A 24,743-nucleotide genomic window follows, 5' to 3' on the forward strand; every position below is an offset into this window, starting at 1 on the left:
CGACACCCTCAGTTCAGTCCCCCAAATCCACGTGGTACAGGCATAAAACTTACTGCAGGTTGTCCTCTGTCCACCATAATGCTCACAGACAGACACACTGCCACAATAAATAAATGGGTGTCATTTTAATTTTTTTAAAAAGGCATATGGTGCCTGAGGAAGAATTCCTGAGGTTTCCCTCTGGCATAAACACACACACACACACACACACACACACACACACACACACACTCCTGTACACTCTTGTTGGTATACCTGCACACTGGCACACATACACACCTGGACTCATGCACACATAACTGGGCACTCTTGTACACACACAAGCACGCAACAATATTCACATGATGTGATACACACGAGTGCACACTCATATACTATACTAGATAAATACAGGATATATAAAATATTGGCATTTGTGGAATATATTGTCGCTGAGAGGGAAGTTGTAGCTAAATGCCTGGGCTAGAAAATCAGATGTCTCAAATCAATAATCTAAAAATCCCTTTCAAAACCTAAAGAGAGGGAAAGAGAGAACCCTAAAACATGCTGATGAATAAAAACATTAAACAGGAAAAATTAAACAGGAGTACTGAGCATCACACAAACACGGTTGTCCACAATAGTTCCATTATATTTTCCATGTCCCTACAAGACAGTTTACTATTGCAGACACTGATTGCATTGCCAGTGCTCAATTATAGAAATTCAAGCTTTTTTTAAAAGTTCTCTATTTGCTGGAAATATTCCAGATTTAATTACAGGTATGGGGAAGGGAAGAGAGAAAGGAGAAGTGGGGGATGGGGTGAGCACGGAGAGACTTCAGACCCCCTTCAGGGACCCTGCAGATGTGTGATTCCTGACTGGGGACAGGAATCACCAAAAGGCTGAGTGGAAAGTGAAACAAAAAACAACAACAAAAAGCAGCCTGGTCTTGCAGAACAATTCTCCCCAGTAGAGAAGGCACAATCCAGTGAATGCCAGCCTTAAGATCTTACTTGCTTTCCCTTCCTTGTCTAAGACTCACTGAGACACCTTTCAAACCAATAAAATCCAAGAATAGAAAACCCTGAAGATGGACCAAACTTTGTTTTTTAAACATCACTGCATGTTATTTCACTATAGGAACTTTCTTTTAACATGTTTCTGTTTGTTGTGGCTGCTTTCCTTGAGAGCAAGGTGAGGCCATCCTGCCCTTGCTCCTGGAATCCTCCCAGCTTGGTTCTAAGCAACACCTTTGGTGATGGGGCAGAAAAAGAGAGATAAGGAATGTTTCTGCCTGGGGCTCCAGGCCAATCTTTATGGCACCTTTGTAGCTTGTAGTCCTGCCTTGGTGAGATAGAATCCGGTAGGTTGTGATCAGACACTGTGTCCTATTCCTCCTATTCCCAAAGACACTGCCATCGTTCTGAGATGGACTGTGTTCTATACTACCATTTATGAGCTAAGGTGAAGGAGCACTGTTACTTAACAATGAAATGTCTAATAATGATATTATCTCCGTGTTTCATATTATTTTTGTGTCTGTGCAGATCATGCTGTAGGGAAAAAGACATAAATATCCTTTTTCTGGCTTTTTATATTTTTATTTCAGTTTGTGAGATGAAGAAAAAAACAACAGTTTATAGTCTTCATCTGTTTCCTTGCAAAGGATGTGTTTTTATGCTATGGTTATGTATCTATCAAAGAATTAGCTGAGCCAGTCCTTCTGGGAGCCACAGTAACAGAATAGAAGGAGGATTTAGCAACTCCACTCTCCAACGCTACCCATGAGAAGTACCAGAAACCCTCTCTTGTAAATAGGAGAAACAGTTAGTAAGTAACTTCTAACCCCTCCTCAAGAGAATAGTTCAGAGCATCACAGTTCATGAGCTAAACCTAAGATATGAAAAACAGAGAACAAAGTCAGAAGATACTGTATAGTCCAAAATTTGGACAAATTACAAAATAGCTCAAGTAGTCAGTTTAAGAGGAAAAAAAGGACTGGTTAATTCCATCACTCAAGAGGCAAAGACAGGCAGATCTCAGTAAGTTCAGGCTAGCCTGATCTACAAAGTGAGTTGTGAAAGTTAGCCAAGACTACATGGTAAGACCCTGTCAAAGAAAGGAAGGAGGGAAGGAAGGAAGGAAGGAAGGAGGGAGGGAGGGAGGGAGGGAGGGAGGGAGGGAGGAGACAGCAAAAAGAACCCCAAAATACACACACACACACACAGAGAGAGAGAGAGAGAGAGAGAGAGAGAGAGAGAGAGAGAGAGAGAGAGAGAGAGAATGAGAATCACAGGTCCTTAAAATATTTTAGAAATGTAAGAACATAAAACATCTCCCCAAAAAGCTTCTGTCTTGTAAAAAAGAAAGGCAATAGAAGGGCAAAGAGCTTGGCTTACAGTTCAGCAGAATACAGCTCATCTGTATTTAACAGAAGGCCTGGTGGCAGGCAGTTCCATGATGGCAAGAGTCTGATCTGTGATTCCTTAGTTCCTTACATCCCAGTGGGGCAGGAAGTTGACAAGCAATGAGCCAAATTAAAACAAAACAAAACAAAAAACCCTCAGAGTCCTGCAGTGGTGACCCATTTCCTTCAGTTCTACCATCTAATGGTTCCAGAACCTTCCAAAACAGCACCACAGGCTGGAGACTAAGTATTCAAACACCAGGAGCTTATGGGGACATTTCATATTCAAACCACAACTACAGCCACAGGAAAGGGCTTTCGCTGCACTCTGCTTGGTATCAACTTAACCCATGTTCCTCCTTTTTTGTCCCCTGTGCACCACCATGGGAGATTATGCTTTGAAGAGGTAGGTGATCTTTTTCAGTGTTATAAAAGGAGCAACTCGGAGGGTAAAGAAAGAACCATTAAAAAGAAAGTGATATTCACTTCCATGAGACTCAGCATGTGGCCATTTTCTATAAGTTTCTTAGAATAATAATTTTTAAAATGACCTTTGGCCTTTCTATCCCAATATGTTGATTTATGACTTACTGACTAGTATTAAAACAAATTGAGCTCGCGTTGAGAAAATATCAAAGATTCCAAGACTGAACTTACTTTGTATAATATTCTGTAATTAATACCTCATATTGGTGTAACTCAATTATAATTACTAGACTTTGTAATAATATTCTACTGGATTAATAAAGCACATTTATTTTTCTTGCCTCCAGGAGTTCAAGTTTTCCTGCTGCTTAAAAATATACACAGAACCCTGAGAGAAAAAGTTGTCTTCAACATTCTGCTCTATATAAATAAATAAGGGTGTTAGAAAATCCTTTTAAAGCTGTAATCTGAGATAATTTTCAGTCTTGAAGGTCATTTAAGTAACAGGACTAATATTTGCTTACCTAGAGTAATTTCTAAAGGTTTCATTAATCTCTAAAATGCTTTGATGGTTTAAAATGATGGCTCACATACAATGTGAAATTTTTGATCCATTTTAGTTATCATGTAATTAAATTCCAAACGGCAATGCGTTTTCATCAAGGCAAACATTTTTCTTATTGCAGCTGCTTCATTTCTAACAGGAAAAACCAAAAATGGCTGCTACTTCTGAACCTTTCACTCTTCTCTAAGTGTTCCCCACCCCCTACCATTATAGAGTAAAATTAAAGGTTCTGTAGCGAGATTCCGGTGGGGAGTACTATCTAAACTATAGTGGAAAACTGACTTTCCTTCAATTTAGTCAAGTGGGCAGTAATCTTGTATGACTTTGTTCAAATAAACTTTCTGATCGAATTTTATAGCCAGGAGAAAAGAGTTTGAGCACTAATCCTGGAAGTCTAGGCTTGGAACTTATTTCCATTACTGAAGCTTCGTAAGCTTTCTCTTCTTGCTCTGCCAGCATAGTTCATGGCTTCTCTCTTGATCGTGACCCCACAGCTTAATTTAGGCTGCTGGAGTGGCATGCATCACATGTAAATTCCACAGAAAGAAAGGAGGGGAAACACGGGCGTTTATTGCCAAGCCATGTCAACTTCTTTTATCAGCCTTCTCAACAGTCCTGGCAACACTTAACACATATGTATCTTTAGTGAAATCCATCTCTTTTTCTGGTACATTACTGTCTAAAGTAAAACTAGAATTCTAAAACTATACAAGAGCGGGACTGGAGAGGTGGCTCAGCGTTTGAGAGCACTAACTGCTCTTCCCGAGGACCCAGGGGTCAGTTACCAGCACCCACATGGCAGCTCACAACACCTTAGCACTTGTACAGTTTGTAACTCCATATTGGACACCCTCACACAGACATACATGCAAGCAAAACATCAATTCACATAAAATAAAAATTAATAATTTTTAAAACCTATAGAGAAGCGGTGTTAGATGGAAAGTGCTATATCTACTATAGTATCCTTGGTTTTGTGGGAGACGGCATTCAATCGCTAAATGTAATGAATGAGAACTCTGGGTACCTCCCTCAAGTCATGGTCATTTCTACAAGATTGTTAAACAAGAGAAGCAAAGGTAGCCCTGTGTGGCGATGCCCATGTTCAGGTCCAGCATTCAGAAGGCAGAAGCATGCAGATCTCTGTGAGCTCATGGTCAGCCTGGTCTACATACCAAGTTTCAGGCCAACTATGGTGAGAGCGACGACGTCCTGTTTCAAAAAAAGAAAGGAAAGAAAACAACATTTATAGAAGTGGTAAAATGTGATTTTGGTTTTGTGGAGACTACTTTACATATGCATTAAATAGGAATGCAAGTGATATATGAATATATGTATGTTCTGCCTCTCCTCTGGGGTGTCTGGGTGCTATGGATACTGTTACATGGGCTTGGAGAGGACAGGTATCCAGGGTATCAGTCACCACTGCCTAGTGAAGGCCTTCTCTAATGATCTTTAATGAAGCAGCTCTCTGAGCCAATCTTAGCTTGTTTGCATTTCTTTATTGGAGGTGGGTTTGAAGGCATCCACTTTATTGCAGTGAACCAAGGGTTATGTAGTTTTTGGGGTAAGAATATGCAGAGTGGGAGAAGGTCACTGATACTAAGGTACTGAGATGCCTCATTAGCATGGAGAGGTGGTCATGTGCCCCATATATGTATATGGAAACATTACAGAATTCACACTAGTTTGTTGGTGTGCTATCTAGATAAGAGGAAAGGTGTTGTTGTGTAACGGTCTCCGCCTGGATTAAAATGTCCCATCCTGCAGGGTAGCTCCTTAAGGTAAACAGCTGAATAATAATCACGATCGTGATGATGATCACAGCATCCAGGAGAAGTGGAAATTTCTGGTTTCTTCAGAGACTCGGTTGTGTCACATTATGTTTCTTATGAGAGGATGTTTTGCTGAGAACAGACAAGTGGTGTGTTTTTCCCAGAAGCTGCCTGGGAAAAGACCATATGATGTTTTGCTGGAGCAGACACTTAAGAGGATTCATGATATTTGGAAAGGATATAAGTAGAACCCAACACGCAGCGGACAACGCCGTGGCATTGGTTCACTCTGTCACTCTTTGCTGGTCTTCGTTGGGAATTGCTGATGCTGGTCTTCACTGACGATGCTGTGGTATTGGTGCCCCTGGCCGCCTTTGCTGATCATTGTCATGATTTCATAGAGAGAAACGAACTAAAGAACTTCTGGTAGTGTTCTAGCGGCTTCTTGTTGATTCTACATGGATGTGGGCCATTTGGCAGTGTCTCGAGGTTTCTTCTGGATCAAACCGCAGCTGCTGATTCGTGAATGGTGTTTGTCAGTGGATAGAGCTACTGCTGCTGATCCATGTGAACTGAGTGGACAATATCCTGACAAAGAAGACTGAGATCACCCCCATAGAACTATTTCTTTTTGTTTTTTTTTTGGTTTTTTTTTTTTTTTTGTTTCTTTTTTTCGGAGCTGGGGACCGAACCCAGGGCCTTGCGCTTCTTAGGCAAGCGCTCTACCGCTGAGCTAAATCCCCAACCCCATAGAACTATTTCTAAACGGGTCGCCATCCCCTTTTTGTTCTATTAATTTATCCTTTCTACTACCTCTGCTGGGTGGTGGGCTAGAAGGGAAATTAAAGCATTTAAGAACCCTTATTAAAATAGTTTGTGAAAAGCCTCAGCCTACATCCAAGGGTTCCTGGTCAGGATCACTGAGTTCCTCCATGCCACAATAAGCAGAGCCCCGCTGCAAAGAAGACTCAGAGCAGAGCTGCCCAGAAGAGACTTAAACCAACTGGGGCCCTTGGAAAGGACACTTTCAAATCGGTTGAGCTGCCTGCAGGCTGTGAAGTGTGCTCCAGAGTCCCAGCTTTTGTGATCTGTCACCAAGGCTGGGGTGAACTTTGGTGATGCACCTGTCTTTGAGTCATTTCTCCTCCTGTAAGTGAACCCTCACCCATATTCCTGTAAGTAACTGCAATGGAACTGATCGGTTCATCAAGCTGGACTTTGGTGGGAGCCATATTTTGTTCTAACCTGTGTCCCTCTCTGGAGTGAGTAGATGTGTGCTGTGTCTCCCTAAGAAAAGTTTTGCCACACAATGGGAGTTAACATCCTATATTTATTCTACTTGTTACAGCTGATATGGGTAATGTAATTTAAAATTAAAAAATATTTTAAAATGTATCTCCTTTATATGTTATCTTAATAACACCTTCAGACAGGTAGGAAATTCCACAGTCAAGTAGCCCACATGGATTCTATACTATGGAATGAAATATATCTGCATATTTCTTTCTCTCTATACAGTGAAGAGCTTAATAGGACCTCACTATGTTGCAGTTTACATAACTTGTTTTAAAATGCAATTTATTTAGCTAAATTGTTTATTTTGATAGAATGCCAGGCATAATTTAGGAGAAAAGTAATATTCTTTTCAAGTTAATGCCATGTTAACAAAAGTTTATAAAAATTTAAATATGAATACAAGGATGACAATATTACAGTAGATATGTTACATGTACCCCTTGTTGTCCATGAAATTAAATAAAATTATACCAACATTCATGAGTGAAACAAAATAACCTTTATGAACTGAACTTAATGTTTACCTATTTAATTCCATTTAGACCATGAATTTTTCATGAAACAGTCCTATTCGGGTATTAGTCACACCTTCCAAGAATAAATCATTCTCATGTCACCTTGGCTTCATCAAACTTTCATGAAGAAAAAAACCTTCCAAAACCATGTACAATAACGTCACATTATAAATTATATTTGATCCAGACACAATAATGAATATTAAGTGTTTTAAAAATAAAGAAAACTAAACCAATTTTCCACCCACCTCAGCAGAATGTAAATGTCTGGCATAGAAAGTGCCCAGTGCAGCAATCCAAGTCAAGCCAATGGACAGCAATGACAAGGCAAAATTGTTTTTGCCACCCTAAGATCGTGTTTTTCAAAGACTATTGTAGTTTTAAAATGACGTCACAATATTTCTTCAAAAGAATTAAGCAATTTTTTTTTATTTTTAACATTATCAAATGTATATCCTAATACTTTATATTGAATAATGGCAATATTGAGCTTCTGTCTTGGCTGTAACCAGATATTGACTTGCCATTAATGCTAAGTCATTTGGCATCTGTGTAAAAATATTTTTGGTAGACCGCTTAATGAAAATATTATATTGGGTAAGCAGTAGTGTTTGCCTGCAGTAGGTCAGTCAGGAACACTAAGAGCATAGCAATGACTTGGAGGAATTTTCATAATAAGTGTGCCTTTCTGTCTGAATACTACCTGCCTGTTAGTCACTTAGGAGGTAGCTGGAAGTTGAAACCAAAGTCTGATCTCACACAGCGGCATGGACAAGAGACCTCCACATAGGTCTTATTCCAGCATTAGCCGCTTTGTTCTATCGGCTTTGTCAGTTTTGTGCTGTGCTTAACTTATGAGTTAAAATTTCTCACAGGCCCCTGTCTCTCAGGAAAAACACAGTCTATATAGAGTTCACTACCGTGCATAGCCCAGGTGCTGCCTGGGAGAGTCTAAGAACTTAGAGCTGCTGTAGAATGTCTCCAGCAAAACTTGTTCTAGCCAGAAATGGCTATCTTAAGCAAGCAAGGCACCCTAAGGCTTTTTCTCCATACCCAGGGACAATGTTTTATTTTAAAAAATCAATAGAAAATTATTTCAAGCTTGATGATCACTGTTAGAAGGCTCTTTTGTACTTTATAGAAGAGTAAGTGTGTAAATTGGCAGTCAGACATAGACCTTGAGAAAGATTCAGCAAATTAAAATAAATAAAATAACAACGACAAAACACCCTAGAATATGATTCAAATTCTTAGCGGCATCCCACATCTTTTGGAACTAAAGGGTGACTAGAAGTTAGATCTAGGTGGAAAGAGGCACGGAGTCTATTTTTTTTAAATTGTTCAAGGTGGGGATGATATTTCTTTGTCATGAGAGCACATTCTGGACAGGGAGTGTGCATACAGGGGTAAAGGAAGGATTAAAGTAGAAAATAGTGAGCAGTTATGCTCAAAGACTATCAAACCAGCCCTACTGAGCTTCTCAGGATTTCAGCCTCCTAATTTTATTTTCTGTTAAGTGAAAGCAGCCGTCTCACAGCAGTACTGGGTCTCTGGTCAAGACTAACTCTACAGAATATCTTAGCTCAATTCCATAAGCCTATAAATTGAAATAAAATGCCAAATGCAAGCAATACATTTCAATTACATTATAAGTCATTAAAAAATATGGTTCCTTCAATATTTGGCCAAATTGGCCAAAACTAGATCGGGGACAGATTCCAGACAGAGACAAAAATGCAAACTCCATACTCTCCATTCTTTGATTCTCTTATCTTAAAATGGATACCCTACACAATTAATCAAATTTGAAAACTCCTGGTTCATTCTCTTCATTTAACTAAATTGATTAAGTAATTCCCAAAGTATTTAAATTAGGTGTGTGTGTGTGTGTGTGTGTGTGTGTGTGTGTGTTCCTATTTTCAATCAGTATGCATATTTCCTATGTCAGACACTATAGACAGAAAAATTCCATATGAAATTGAGATCAGGCCTCCAACTCAACAGACTTTGGGAAAATGAAACTTTTGGGACTTCTTCTAAAACACTGAGTCACTCAGGCTTGGCTTTATGATGAGGAGATACAAATAATGACTCTGTAACTGGCCTGGCAAAGACTGAAGATACTTTCCTGTCCTTCAGTTGAAACAACTGACCCTAAGAAATGGGAATTTCATGCTGGAAGAAGGAAAAGGCTCAGAGCTTGACACCAAGGGGGAACTTAATTTGTCTTCTGGGAAAGAGATTTCACAGTCTTAATGCCTTGTTAGAACACATTCCAGGATAGGACCGAAGTCCAAAAAATGATGGGTCAGTGGAACAATACCACATATTAACCAAAATTGGTTAGAATTCAGGATTCCTCAACCTGTGGGTCCTGAACCCTTGAGGTTCAAAAGACCCATTCACAGGGGTCGCCTAATGCCATCAGAAAACGCAGATATTTACATTATGATTCATAACAGTAGCGATGCTACAGCTTTGAAGCAGCAATGAAATTGATTTTATGATTGGCGCTCACTACACATGAGGAACTATATTAAAGGGTTAAAGTATCAGGAAGGTTGTGAAACACTGAGTTAGGTATTCAGATCCCTGGCTACCTATGTGCACTTCAATTTCACTTTAGGACTTCGGAGATTGACAGCCATAATGACTTAGTACTTCCATTTGGCCACACTTAGCAAATTCTTTTTTACTATCAATTTGGCTGTTTGCTTTTTTTTAGTTTATTTATTTTCCAAGACATGATCTCAATATGTAGCTCTGGCTGTCTTGGAACTCACTAAGTAGACTAGGCTGTCCTTGAACTCGCAGAAATCTTCCTGCCCCTGCCTCCTGGGATTAAAGACGTGTGCACCACAACTAGCAAATTTGGCTATTTCAATTGGGTTCTCCAGGATGGGTTTATGGGTTAGAGACTGTGCTGTCAAGTTGGGTAACAGACCTTTTACTACAGGGTCAATTCGAAAAGTGTTGTAAAATACTTGTGAACACTAGGCAGTCTGAAAGTCCCAGACGCTTAAGATGAGCAACCAGTAAAGCTTCCCAAGTTATGATCGTCCAACATTAGCTCATTTTCCTCCCTTGGAAATTAAAAACATTCCTGGGAATGATACATAGTAAATGGCAAATTACAGAGGGCCTGGGTCAATGGTGTCATCATTAGTTATTTTCATATTACTAGTCTGTTAGAGACTTGGTGTCAGGCAACAAGCTACTCAAGGAAAGAACATCTTTATTCCTGCTCACCAGTGCGCATGTGCCAGCTTGAGCTAATTTGTTTACTCAGCAGCTCCTGCGCAGACGGAAGCTCCGCCCCTAAAACTTGAGCTTGGAAGTGGAAGTGGGCGTTCCTCTGAGAACGACTGACTCCAGAGAGGTGGGCCGTGGACGTAGGGGCGTATACTTCCGGGCCGAAGGCGTTTCGTTCCGGGGAGTAGACTTGGAGTGCGGAAGTGAAGGTCGCGCCTGTTGTCCTGTTGCTTAAGCAGGCATGAAGATCACCAGGCAGAAACACGCCAAGAAGCATCTTGGCTTTTTCCGCAACAATTTCGGAGTCCGCGAGCCCTACCAGATCCTTCTAGATGGCACATTCTGCCAGGCGGCGCTGCGGGGTCGCATCCAGCTGCGGGACCAGCTGCCCCGCTACCTTATGGGAGAGACCCAGCTGTGCACCACGAGGTGGGCCTGCGGGGCGGGGTCGCGGGTGTGGCCCAGAATTCTCCGAGGCAAATTGAAAGTCGTGAGCTACTATGGGCGGTAGTGAACGAGGAGTCAGGCAGACTGTGCTATGCCCATTATTCCTTTATTTCTGCGAAAAATCAGAATAGGTAGACTTTGACTCCTGGTTCCAGTCAAACCAGCTGTGTGGTCTCAGGCAAGAAATGGCGTAGTTGTGAAGTAGAGATCATAACTTCATCAAAGTTGATAGAAGCTCAGATGAAGTATAGTGTACATAGGACACTTTTCAACACCCAAAAGCTAACTCCTTTCCTATGGTGGTTGTTACTTGTAAGTTTAGCCCAAAGTTTTTCAATCCTTCCAACTGCCAATGAGGTTTTCAATTCCTAGGAAAAGAAGTAAAGGCTGGAGATTGAAAACTTTGCCCAAGGCCATTTTTAAGTACCAACCAAATGGCAAGCACTACTCCAGACACTGAGGATACCTTAGTGGGCAAGACGAAGGCCTAGAATTCATGGGCTGTAAAGTCAACTTCTGATGACTGTTTTCACTCACATCTGTGCCTCCTCACTTAATGTAAGTGAGCACATCCAGGGTAGAAGAACACCGGGAGCAGGAGTGTGTGGGGATGGCTGGAGGTGGTTATTTTAAGAGGTTTCATAGGATCGCTATTTGAGCTTCCTGAGGCTTGATTAGAACTGAGGGGGGATGTCAGTTTTTAATGATAGAAATAGTAATGTTACTATTTGAGTGAACTCTTGAACAAATAGAGTTGGTTGACGCTTAACAAAGAGGTTATATCTCATATTATGGGATGCGAAAGTAAGGAAAAGGGGAAGTGAAGCTACAACATGAACAAGAATTTTAGTAGTTTTTGCACTGTAGAATATTTGCTTAAGAAAATGAGTTAAGCTACGACAGCTCGCAAATAGCCAGTTAGAATGTTCTTTATACATTCGGACAGATCAAGCCGTGCTGTGTGCTGTTGATATTCTACCTTGCATTTAGAATTTAATTAATGCTCTTTCTGAGTTACAGATAACCTCAAATTTTTAATCTCAGGCTGGAAAGATGGCTCAGTGGTTAAGCATGCTTCCTGCCCTTCCAGAGGACCTAAGTGGGTTCCTAGCATCAGTGTCAGGGGCCTTACAACTGCTTGTAACTCCAGCTCAGGGGATCCAACACTCTCTTCTGGCATCTGCAGTTAACCACCCACATATACATACAAAAATTTTTTTTGGAGGCAGGGTAGCCTCAAGACAGGGTTTCTCTGTGTAGCCCTGGCTGTCCTTGAACTCATTCTGTAGACCAGGTTGGCCTTGAAGTCAGAGATTCACCTGTCTTTCTTTTTTTAAAGATTTATTTATTTATTTATTTATTTATTTATTTAATATACACCATTCTGTCTGCATGTATGCGTGCAGGCCAGAAGAGGGCACCAGATCTCATAGATAACCATATGGTTTCTGGGAATTGAACTCAGAACATCTGAAAGAGCAGACAGTGCTCTTAACCACTGAGCCATCTCTCCAGCCCTCACCTGTCTTTTCTTGAAATCTGGGATTAAAGGTGTGTGGCACCACCATTACCCAGCCCAACACATACAAACTTTTAAATGTTTTATGGATACCATAGTCTGAAATTTTTGATCCCTTTAGCCTTAAGAGCTGCCTGTACAGCTTCTAATAGCCTATGCCCAGAGCGAGTTGCTTCCGAATGTAAGTGGTTTGTTTACTGCCTCGTGCCATACACATACTAATAATACAGCGCTGTGATGCCAGTCAGTGCTCTTAGCGGCTGAGCCAGCTCTCCAGCCCCTTTTGTTTGTTTTTGAACAGGGTTTCTCCATGTAACCCTGGGTGTTCTCTGTGTAAGAGCTGTTCTGAAACATGCTCTTTATTAGACCAGGCTGATCTCAAACTCAGAGATTAACCTGCCTTTGCCTCTGCTTCCTAAGTTTAAAGGGATTAAAGGTGTGCACGACCACCACCCAGCTACTTCGGAAATTTTTTCTTAAATAACACAGAATTTGAGACTAATACCCAGCCTTTGCAGGCCCCCGAGTGCTCGTTCTTGTTGACCCCATGTCTTCCCCGCCCCCTGGCAGCACAGTTAGAGCATCTGCTCATCATTCTTTGCCATTTATCATGAAAAAAACCTTTTTTAATTCTTCTCTCATACAGTACATCCCAACTACAGTCCCCTCATCCCCTTATCCTACAAGGTCCGTTCTTCCTCTGTTTCTCTTCAGAAAAGAGCAGGCCTCCCAGGGATAGCAACTGAACATGCTGTAACAAGATGAAATAAAGTCTAGGTACCAACCCTTATCAAGACAGGATGGTGAAAGAGTCACAGCGTGGGTGAAAGAGACAAAAGCACCCCCACTTCCACTGGTAGGAGCCCCACAAGAACACCAGACTACACAGCCATAACGTACTTGCAGAGGACCTAGCACAGGCCCATGCAGGCTCTGTACTTGCTACCTTAGTGTCTGTGACTCCCATGGAGCCTGCTTAACCGATTCTGTGGGCCATTTTCTCCTGGTGTCCTCAACCATTCTGGCTCCTACAGTTATGAAAAAAATTTTTTTTAAAATCAGGATTCAGACAGGATATATAAGTTCCTTTTGATTTTTGTGTTAGTGATTTTTGAACTTATAATAGTAGCCTGGAGTCCCTGTCACCATCTGGAAGGCTCATTGTATCTGGTACTTCTGTAAGAGGTCTAGATTTGAGGGTAAGTTAGAAATTTATTCAGTTGATCACGTCGTCGGAAGTTGAGCAACAATATTTGTGAAAGGCAGCTTGCACGCTTCCTGTACACACGCATGCTTAGTGTGTTCTGACACTGGTATTCTTTCTACCTGGAGTATGCATTTTTCAAGTCTTCATTTAAGAAGAAAATGGCAACCATACTATAAATTCAAATTTTTATGGTATACTTTTTTCACTTTAAAAACTTGAGTATTCATTAAAAAAAAAAAGAGGATGCCATTAAAAAATAATAAAAATAAAAACTTGAGTATTGTGTTCACGCTTGCTTTGTATAAAGAGAAGGAATGTATTGATTATGATTCTGGACTTTGAATGACTTTTTTCTCCCCAGATGTGTGTTAAAGGAGTTAGAAACACTGGGAAAGGAATTATATGGAGCCAAACTGATTGCACAGAAATGCCAGGTTCGAAACTGTCCTCATTTCAAGAGCGCAGTGAGTGGATCTGAATGTCTCCTGTCTATGGTAGATGACGGGAATCCTCACCATTATTTCGTGGCCACACAGGTAATGCTACCTTCAAAACTGTAAGGCAGTCCTAACTACCTCTCTATATACTTCATGTAGAGCTGTTTATAGTAAAACAAAAGGAAGTGGGAGAGATAATGTAGTGTTTGAGATTTATTTATTTACTGACTGTGGTGTATTTGACAGGATTCCATTCACTTACTAAAGTCCATGTTTCATTTCTGGGCTTTGAAAAATGCACATTTTAAAATGGAAGCAATAAAGGCAGCACTTACTTGAACATCCGAGGAGAGAACTTTACATTCAGGGGATTTTTTTTCTCTCAGAGGCTGAGGAGCTGTTGCAGTAGTGTGCTGATTGCTTCACGGTTCTTCAAGTAGGGAGGAGTAGGGCAGAATCTCTGCCTTCTGCACTCGTAACTGTTTTCATGTTCCTTTAAGATTAGCGTGGCTCAGTGGTTAAGAGCTGGCTGCTGTTGGTTCAATTCCTAACACCTACACAGCTGCTCACCACCTTGTAACCACAGTCTCAAGGAATCCTATGCCATCTTTTGACCTCCTAGGCCATTAAGCACATGTGGTACACAGATAGATGCATAGGCAAGCCTCCATACACATAAAAATAAGTAAACCAAAAACTACTGAGACTAACAACAGCATGGAGTGTTGAGGGCGTTTAAAGACTGGGAGGCAAAAGGAGAGACTGAGTTGATACTAAAACACTCACATGCAGCTTTGCTCAGCTACACTTTCAGAATGATTTTGGAGACAACTTATTACTCCACTCCAACCTTTTCCCCTGTCAATGTTTCGAGAGAACATCTTAGTGAAAGAGCTCGAGAAAGTTCCTCATGTATTTACTTTTGCACTAGTTGATAAATCGTGGGCCCAGAGTGTTGACTGATCCAGCCCAGACTGCTGCTGCCCACTTACTTCAGCTTAGTTTTTATGTTTTCTGTCCTCTATCATGAGATACACTTTGAGAAAGAAAATGTGTAGTCTTGTTTTTTCCCCATCTAGCCTTTTTTAATAGAAACTTACTTTTAGGCCCTAAATTTGACTGAGAAACTAAATCCTTTTCCTTTTTAATAGGATCAGAACTTATCTGTGAAAGTCAAGAAAAATCCTGGAATTCCTCTCATGTTCATTATTCAGAACACCATAGTGTTGGACAAGCCTTCTCCCAGAACCGTGGCCTTTGTGAAGGCGGTGGAGGCAGGCCAGCTGGTCTCTGTGCACGAGAAACAAAGCATCAAGCAACTCAAGGAGGAGCAAGGCTTGGTGCGGAACCCTGAACTGAGGAAGAGGAGAAAAAAAAAGAAGGTGGGCGGCCCCAATCCTCTCAGCTGCCTGAAGAAAAAGAAGAAAGCACAGGATACAAAGTCCCCTGCTTCGGAAAAGAAAAGGAAAAGGAAACGGATTCGGATTCGAAACAAATCCACTCCTAAAGTGTCTGCGCAGCAGGGTGCGGAAGGATGATGGGTGCTGTGGCTACTTAGATGTCAGAGTGAAAGCGAATTTCCTTCTCAAACTGTGAAAATGTTTATACCAGAGGACTAACTTATTTTTGTAAACTAATACTGGCACATACACTTTTGCCTAAAATTAAAGAATGGTTGGGTTTGTCAGTGTGCATCTTCAGTTGTTTGCTTTGGGGGATTAATTTTTATTATAAAATTTTCTCCAGTTTCTCCCCATTCTCACCATCCAGGTGGTGTGTATGCGTGTGGTATATGCGGTAATATGTGTTTGTGAGCTCGTGTGTGTGTGTCTGTGTGTGTGTGTGTGTCTGTGTGTGTATGTCTGTCTGTGTCTGTTTCTGTGCCAGAGGTCATTATGAAGTGTCTTCCTCCATCACTCTCTACCGTTATTTTTTGAGACAATTTCTCCCTAAATCAGCAACTGGCTAGTTAAGTGATACTAGATGGCTGTTAAGCCCCAGAGAGCCTCTTGTCTCCTTTCTGGTGCTGGGATTGGCAGCATTCTCTCTTGAATGTGGCTTTTTGTATGAGGCCGCAGATCTGAGCTCAGCTCCCACACTAGGGCAGCAGGTATGGTAGTGATTGAGGGACCTCCACAGCACCATATAATTTTAAAAGTCAGTCCTAAGGCCAGTGAGAAGGCTCGGTAGGTAATGATGCCTCCTGCCTACTTTGATGACTGAACCTTATCCCTGACCTAGAGAACTGACTCTCAAAATTGTCTTCTCACCTCTACACCTGCACACAAAGCAAAAAGTCAGTTTTAAGGGGAAAAAGGGGAAAGTTATCTGTTATTTTGTACAGTTAATATATGGCAATAAAATTTGTAAAAGGCTTAAGATAAAAGTAACGTCTTTGACAGTTGGAGAAACCTTCCACATGCAGCTGTTGAATACCATGCTACCTTCTGCTCTCAACAGACCGGAGAGGATGGCTATAGGCCTTCCATTTTCCTAATATATAAGTGTTGTAGTATTTATCTGTCACAAACTCTTTTTTAGCATGAGTAAAGCAACATGTGGTGTGGCTAAATTTGTTACATTGCTCTTTCTGAAACTGTTAGCATTGGGCTTGTCTTCTACATTGCCCAATACTCGTCCAATACTATCAAGTCAATTTTACCATGCAGTACTTAGCTAGGTTCTACTGATGCCCTCCAGTGTGGCTGTGCTTTTTGCTGAGCTCAGATGTCACTATGCACTGTCTCTCTCTGGAGAACTGTCATGTTGATTTTCTTAGGTTTGGGGTTTATTTTTATTTTTTGGAAAAGAATATAGCTTGTAATCCAAATTTCGAGAATCTGTATCTACTGCCTTTATTACAAACTACATTTATTGTCCTGAGGAAAACATTCCATTTTTAAGCTCCATATGTTCAAGAACATGCTGGGTTTTTTTGGTTTTGATAGCTGATCTGAATACTATCATTTAATGGCAAGAATTCTAAAATAATGTTCCACTGGGTATCCTGTTGAAGGGTCCAAATTATTCGATTCAATTAGAAATATTTTATGTCTGGATTTATGTAAAATAAGATGATTGTGATTTGACAGTTTAATAATAGTTTTTCATGTGTAGGTAGAAGGAAATGTTTAAAATATTTAAAATATGCCATTTTATTATATAAACTTACCCTTACAATTTTTAGATGTAAATGAAGAGTAAGGATTGGTTGCCCCCATCCAAAACTATCAAAATGCCCAGCCACTCAGAGAAGGAGAAGGGTGTTGAGGGACCATTCCTGGTACTGTAAGCCCTATAAACTGGGACCTGGGCAGTAAGGTCATGTGGAGAGCTTATTATTTATGGTTAAACTGTCATTGATGGTTCTCTAAATTGGCTAAGAACAATTTAAATTGATTAAATAAAAAGTCCTGGCTAACTGCAATACATCTTAGTTTGGTTTCAGAGTACCCAGCATGTAATGGTCACACAGAACTTTTAAAATACTGCCACGCATTATAGCAACATGGGGGTTTGCTGCTAGGAGGGTTGGAAATGACTACACCAGCACCCACCAACAGTTTGAATCGGAAGGTCTATGCCAAGTGACACATGTGACATTTGCCCTCCCCTATGTAAGATCGTACCTCTTTTTTCTATACAACTGGAAAAGATGCCTGTGGCCAGGATGTCTTAGATCAGTATTATCTATCAGCTTACCTTAAATCTAGACATCTCTACACTTCTTAATAATTCTTGAATAAGTACTTAGTGTAAACCATAGAATTCAGGTACTGAATTTACTCTTTAAAAGATTGTGGTTTTACTAGAATATATCAGCAAGACCAGGCCTAGGAAGATGCTTGGTGGTGGATTGCTCACTTAATATTATGAGAAAATAATTGATCTCCTGCACACACACACACACACACACACACACACACACACACACACGAAACAATTAAATTCTTGTTACTTAAATAATGTGACTAATATTTCTTAACATTAGACACCATCTTATAAAGCAGATTTTTTAAACTAGTATTGGACAAAAAGAAGTAGTAAGATTGCTTACTCTTAACTGTCATTGCTTAAGCTCCAAAAACCACTTAGTCTACATTTCAGTTTTATTATTTGGACCCAATTACTAGCCTCCCTTCCACATTGGGAGTTATTGTGATTAGGTAATAGATAAACTGAGTTACAAGTCAAGTTTCAAGTCCAGAAAGCACAGTAGACTTGGGAACTCACTGATATTTCCCCTGAGATTCAGAGTTTATAATTGTTAAACACACTTAGAGCCTGCATGTATCATCATGTTGCCTCATACGTCTAGACAAAGGGTAGAAAAAGTCAAGCGGAAGCTGTTGGGCCTTCTTCTCTTAGGAGAGTAAATCAAAAGCTAGGCCCTCACGGGCAGAGCTGTGGAAATCACTGCCATCATTTCACGCTTGAGTAAGGCAGATGTGCGGATTTCATGAGAGGGGTAGAGTTACCAATACTGAGACATTTAAAAGCCCGTCAGATGAAAGTCCCCTCTGACACTGTTGTCTTTACAAGCTGAAAAGTACTTTCTCAACCTTTTAATTCCCTTCAAAAACCCCTCTTGTTTGTGAAGGAGAAAAGGCAAGCAGTAGAATGAGAAAGAACACAGCACGTATCTTGTAAAGGCCATATGTGGAATATAGAACAGTAACTAATACTAAAAAGGCAACACAGTGCCTGGAATGGGCACAGAATATAAACAGACCCTTGTACAAAGAAATCTGCAAATGGCCAATGAGCACAAGCAAAAATACTCTGTATTATTAGCCACCAGGGAAATGGAACGTACACCATGACAAGGTGTCACCTCACCCCCAGTAGGATTCCTGTAACCAAACAGACAGAAAATAGCAAGTGAGTGCAAAGGCAAAACCAGACCATCATATATTGTTAGTGTGATTTGAAAATGGCAACTCTCGGGGCTGGGGATTTAGCTCAGTGGTAGAGCGCTTACCTAGGAAGCGCAAGGCCCTGGGTTCGGTCCCCAGCTCTGAAAAAAAGAACCCCCCCCCCAAAAAAAAAAAAAAAGAAAATGGCAACTCTCTTGGAAAACAGTCTGGCAGTCTTTCAAATTGTTAAGCATGCATTTACAACATTATCTGGCAGATTCACTCCTGGGTACATGTTTGTGAGGAATTAAACAGATGTCCAAATACAACCTATATGCAAGAATTCACAGTGGCACTGTTAACAACAATGAAAGGGGGAGCATCACGGATGTTCACCAATCAACACACACAGCACATGTGACATGGAGGGCTGCATGCAGGAAAGAAGAATAAAACATAAATTGAGAGATGATTGGGCCTTGAAGACTCGCTGACTGGAAGAAAGCAGGGGATCTGGTATTGTATACTTCCGTAAAATGTGAAGAACGAGTCAATCTGTAGTCAGATTAGTAGATTTCTAGGGCAAAGGAAACGGGGACAGATAGAAGGGAAAGAGGCCATTTCTCCAGGGGAAAATGCAAGGAGCAAAGTTAATTTTGCTATGGGTACATTACCAGGAGAATATATTAACACCATTTGATCTTGTATACGTAGTTGGCTTCATCGTGTAGTAAATGAATTATATCCTAGTGGTTTGAAACATGCACTCATAAGCATAGTATGAGAATGTATTCATGAATTAGTTGAATAATCATGAGGACTGAACAAAATATACTCTGGATGCTAAAGAAGAAAGAGAATATATGCTATTGTTCCTGGTTTCTTTCAAAGAGAAAAAACCATGTCCTGACAAGCCATTTGTATACCAATATGTCATTTCTTTCCTTCCTGTGAACTCACATCAAGTGGGTCTCTGCCAGCCTAATGCTCCCTGTCCTCTGTCTGGTGCAGTCAGAAGGCTGCCATCTGTTTCATTCAGTGGCCAGAATGTTCCAGATAACCCAGGTAGAAATTGCTAAAAAGATAAATCTCTTCCAAATGCACTTCATTTTACACAACCATTTCACGATGACAGTCTTCTCCAAGTTGACTTGAAACTGATAGCTCTTGGTGTGGTGAGGCAGTGCCGGTCTCCAGCACTGACTTAGCAGATGTAGACCTTTTCATGGTAAGCAACAGGAGCAGAAGCCAGCTTTAGTTCTGCAGCAATCGTGTCCACACTAGCCTGTTAGCTCTCCACATTCAGAAAGAGTTGTGCATGAAGGGGACCATTCGAGAACAACATCGAGATTTAGGTACCCACATTCATGTCCTGTCCCATCGGAGCCTCCTTAGAATAGCGGTAAGCCAGACCGTTGGGCAGGCCGGGAGCAGCTCTGACCACAGCAGCTCTGGGTTTTACTGTGATTTTACACACCATGTTGATACTTTTAATACTTTTAGATACTTTGAACTGCCACTAGAGTGTTCTTTGAAGTTCAATGACTTTTTAAAAAATTGATGCTTGTGTTAGTTTTTCTCATTTGAGGCAAAAACCACGAATAAAAGTGGAAATGTTGATTTTTGGCTCATTGTTTCATGGGTTTCTCCCAATGTCTATTTAGCCTAGTTGCTTAGGCCCACAGAGACACGATACATTATGGTGGAAACATGTGGCAGGGGATGTTCACCTCAAGGTAACGAGAAAATGAAATGAAAGGAAGCAGGTAGCATCCCAGTATCTTCCAGGGTGTACAGCCAAGGGCACACTCATACTAGGCTGTACCTACAAGTTCCAACACCTTCCAATATCTCCACAGATTAGGATGACACTTGTAACTTATTGTTCTTTAAATTATATCATCGTTGTTTTGTAGTAATGGCTAACACCATTTGTGGCACATTTTTAATGTTTGATGAATGTTGGAAGAATGTAACTGACTTGGATGAAGTCTACCAGCATCCGTTATTATAGGGTCTCCAGGCTTTATAACTAACTCATGTCTACCTATGTCAGTATTTGTCCTTGATGTACTATAAAAAAAAGTGGCCATCTTCACTCGGTTTGCCCATTCAGCTCACACATAGATTAACTCCTCCACCCTGCCTGCCCCCAAGACATTTGGAAATAGTCAACAGTTTTTTTTTTTAAATACAGAAAATAGACACTGTGGGTGTAAAACTAGAGACATGTGAAGAGAATAGTAAAGGACTTAGAATAATGGAATGGGGGAGGGGCATGATCAAAACATGTAGATGTATGAGATCCTTGAACAACATAAAATTTACATGTTGGTGTGAAGAAAGCATACTTAGTGAAGGGACTCTAGCCAGTCTGAGTGTGGCAGACATAGCTCTGGCAGTCCTTGCCCTTCTCCCACATTCCTTCTGCCTTGCTAAAAAACCATTGGATTATATTCCTAAAGCTGGCCATCAAGGTCCATTCCCTTATTTGGCCACTTTCTCCTCCTGAGGCTGACTACCAAGGTCCAGCTGTCAAAGCATTGAAGTCCACCAATCAAACGCCCCCTTGGCTCACTTAACATGCCCAATCAAAATTAAACACCTAATCCTATCTTGGAATTTCCCTTTTTACCTTCATAAACTGCCATTTTCCTATGGGTCACATCTGTCTCCTCTCTATCCGTAGGCAGTCCTTTGTCCCCAACAGGGGTAAATACCCCAACTCCCTCTCCATTGTTTCCTTCCCCTTCTCCCTCCTAACTGAAATATTAGTGTATAACTCTGAATGTTACCATTCTCACTACTTTGTCTTAAGAATGTCTGAGTGGAGGTAGTGTGCATCTCTCTGTGTGTATATATGTGTGTGTGCGTGCACACGCATGTGTGTGTATACTCCATATATTGTGAAACAGGACTTTCCTGGGGAGATACAGTACACACCATCTAGCCACTCCTGATAGGGAGGCCGCAATTGATCAAAGTATGGATATACTGAAGTCCAACTTGATGAACGAATAAGCTTCGACCCAGTGACTTACAGGAATGTGGGTGAGGGTTTACTTACAAAAGCAGAAATGACTCAGACAGCTGTATCATCAAAGTTCACCCAACCATGGGAGACAGCTCACACAAATCTGGAAACATGGAGCGCACTGCACAGCCTACAGGCAGCTCAACAGAGCGGAGAGTGTCTTTTTCAGGTGCTTCAGTTGGTTTAAACCTCCTCCAGGCAGCTCTACTGTTTGTTTCTTCCAGGCAATTAGTCTTGTGTCGGGGGTCTTCTTTGAGTTTTGCTTGTCTGAGGGTCCTCTTTGCAGCTTGATTTATTCAGAGTCCCTGGTGAAGATCTGGCACCATCATATGAATGAAAAGCCTCTTTCTTGATAAAATATATTGACTGGTGAATCTCTGAACCACCATAGAACTATATAATGTGGTTTGAATAGGTTTGGCCCCATAGACTCATGTGTTTGAATGCTTGGCCGACAAGGAGTAACACTATTAGGAAGTGTGTTCTTGCTGGAGTAGGTGTAGACTTTTAGAGGGGGTTGTGTCACTGTCGGGGAAAGCTTTGAATATGTATATATATATATATATATATATATATATATATATATATACATACATATATATATGTGTGTGTGTGTATCTATCTATCTATCTATATCTATATCTATATCTACATCTATATCTCTCTCTATATATATGATGTAGAACTATCAGCTCCTTCTCCAGCACTATGTCTGCCTGCATGCTGCCATGCTTCCTGCTATGAAGATAATGGACTAAACCTCTGAACCTGTAAGCCAGCCCCAATTAAATGTTTGCCTTTGTGAGAGCTGTCTTGATCATGTTGACTCTCCATAGCGATGGAAACCCTAACTAAGACACATAGCAATACCTTTACAATCAGCCACAGAAGAAGAATACTGAGAAATAAAGCAACATGCTCTGACTGTGCAAAGGAATCACTGGAAACCAAATAAATGCCCAATCAAAAGAGCTAGGTGCTTGTAATGGGGCAAGGGGATTAGGCGCTTGCCTAATTAAAATATTTTCCAGGCGCTCTTCGCAGGCAGCCTAGCTGGTATCTTTGGTGCAATACCACAGAACTGGAGCTGGAGAATTAGATCAATCTGGGTATCCGTCAGGCTTCTTTCAAGTTTCAGGTTTGGGTCAAGTGTCCAGATCCAGACTTTGAGACCTGCCTGAGACAAACCAACACTATCAGGCATGAGGAGAAGCAAACCTTCTGAGGAAAGTTTATAGACCACTTCCACAGTCATCTGCTAAGCAAACACACAGATCCTCTCTACGCACACCTGTGTTACTGGGCTAGTGGGAGGGCAGAATAAAATAGCTCGTAACATGTCATTTCAGTGTCTGTCACGTAAATATTTAGTCACCTGCATGAATTATTTTTATTAAAGTAATGCTTTGTGACTATGGACTACATACTAAATTAGCATTTGTGTAGCGAGCAAGTTAAGTGTAAATTTTGATCATTTTCCTCTTAGAGATATCCATTTCTTATGGGTCCCTTAAAAAGACTTTTCTAATTAAATTACCTTGTTTTCTATAGCTCAAATGAGTCCTCAGAGATGACCCCAGAGAAGCACAGAAATATGCTCACACAAAAACCTTGCATACAGCTACGTCATTCACAGTCAACTAAGGCCCAGGAACAGCCTTGGCTCTATACGTGGGCAAATGAGTGACCAGTTCTCTTATACCTATGCCTTGAAAGATGGTGCAGCAACAGAAAGAAATGAATTATTGGTACATGCTGAAACGTGCATGGGCCTCAGAAGAATAATTATGCTACAGGGAAGAAGCCCGCAGCAGAGGCAACAAAGGGTATGATGTCATGGATGTACCATTCTGAAAAGAACAAGACAGTAAAGACAGGGAATAGGTCAGTGGTTGCTGTAGGCTGGGAGCAAGGGAGGAAAATCACTACAAAAGGGCAAAAAGGAACATTGCCAGGTGATGGAAACATTCTTTCTTTCAATTAGAATGATGCTTGCAAAATCATAATTGCTGCCAATGCGTAGATGGCAGACCTGAGCTGAATGAATTATATTATATATAAATTATTCTCCCCCCCTCACCTGCTTCCACCTCTGGGGAAGTTACCCAGTTACACAAGTCTGATAAAAATCAGGAGGGAAGAGTGGCTGCATTTTAAATTGATGAGCGCAACTTTAAGAAAATAATGCACACAGTTACTTCCAACATCAAAGCTTTGTGTACAGCTTGCAATTAAACTTAGCTTCAAAGAATTCATTACTTTTGTATTTTAATGTCTGCAAGTGCACAATTTGAAACGGATAGCTCTATTTAGGAAAATGCCTCTCTCTTTCTCTCAGAATTATCCGATATTGACTCAGACAAGTCACAAGTCACAGTCTATTGGACACTGAAGGGCTAAAAGAAGTTGTTTCCATAATGAAGAATGCTATATCCAGGAATCAGGAAAATAATAGGAGAAAATTCCGTGCAAATACTTGTTCTGTTCTTGTAGAAGATTAACAGCCTGTCTCACAGACTCCAGACAGAGTCCTTTGCTCTCATTACCATACACACTTACTGACTGCAAGAGAACCGGTGATTTTCCTGAAAGACGGCTGGGGTACTATGGTCCCGAGAACACAGAATGCCCTGTGCAGAGGATCAGGGTCAAGAACAGACTGGTGGGGTAAAGGATGCAGGAAGAAAGTGGCTGGAATGAGACTCTTCCCTGTTTTAACCAATAGGAAACCATCATGGAAAATACACTGAACTTTTATGACTGTTGGAGTATGTTATATTTACAACTCTGAGGAGTATGGGTAGGAGATGAGGGTGGGAAGTGCAGATGTTTAGTCTAACTAGAACAGGTGAGAGGTGACCAACCACATCTTGACACATCTTGAAATAAGAAGCAGTCACTGTGCAGTGGAAGGGGACCCATTGACATGGATATGGTACTGTACCTTCTTTAGGGTGAGATCTGAGGAAGGCAATAGAATCTTGGCGAAGGTTCCCATCCATCCATATATATATATATATATATA

The 24,743-nt window shown here is 40.9% G+C and overlaps 1 protein-coding gene across 1 annotated transcript; it reads left to right on the plus strand.

Moving 5' to 3' along the window:
• The first annotated feature begins 10,381 nt into the window (after positions 1-10,381).
• Positions 10,382-15,530, plus strand: Utp23 (UTP23, small subunit processome component). The gene is given in 3 exon segments (NM_001126266.1): positions 10,382-10,647; positions 13,753-13,927; positions 14,980-15,530. Coding segments are annotated over 3 exon segments (750 nt in total). The 5' UTR covers positions 10,382-10,459; the 3' UTR covers positions 15,367-15,530.
• Positions 15,531-24,743: the final 9,213 nt, after the last annotated feature.

This window comes from Rattus norvegicus, chromosome 7 (genome assembly GCF_021556685.1).
Source record: "Rattus norvegicus strain SHRSP/BbbUtx chromosome 7, alternate assembly SHRSP_T2T, whole genome shotgun sequence".
In the NCBI taxonomy this organism is placed as follows: Eukaryota; Metazoa; Chordata; class Mammalia; order Rodentia; family Muridae; genus Rattus; species Rattus norvegicus.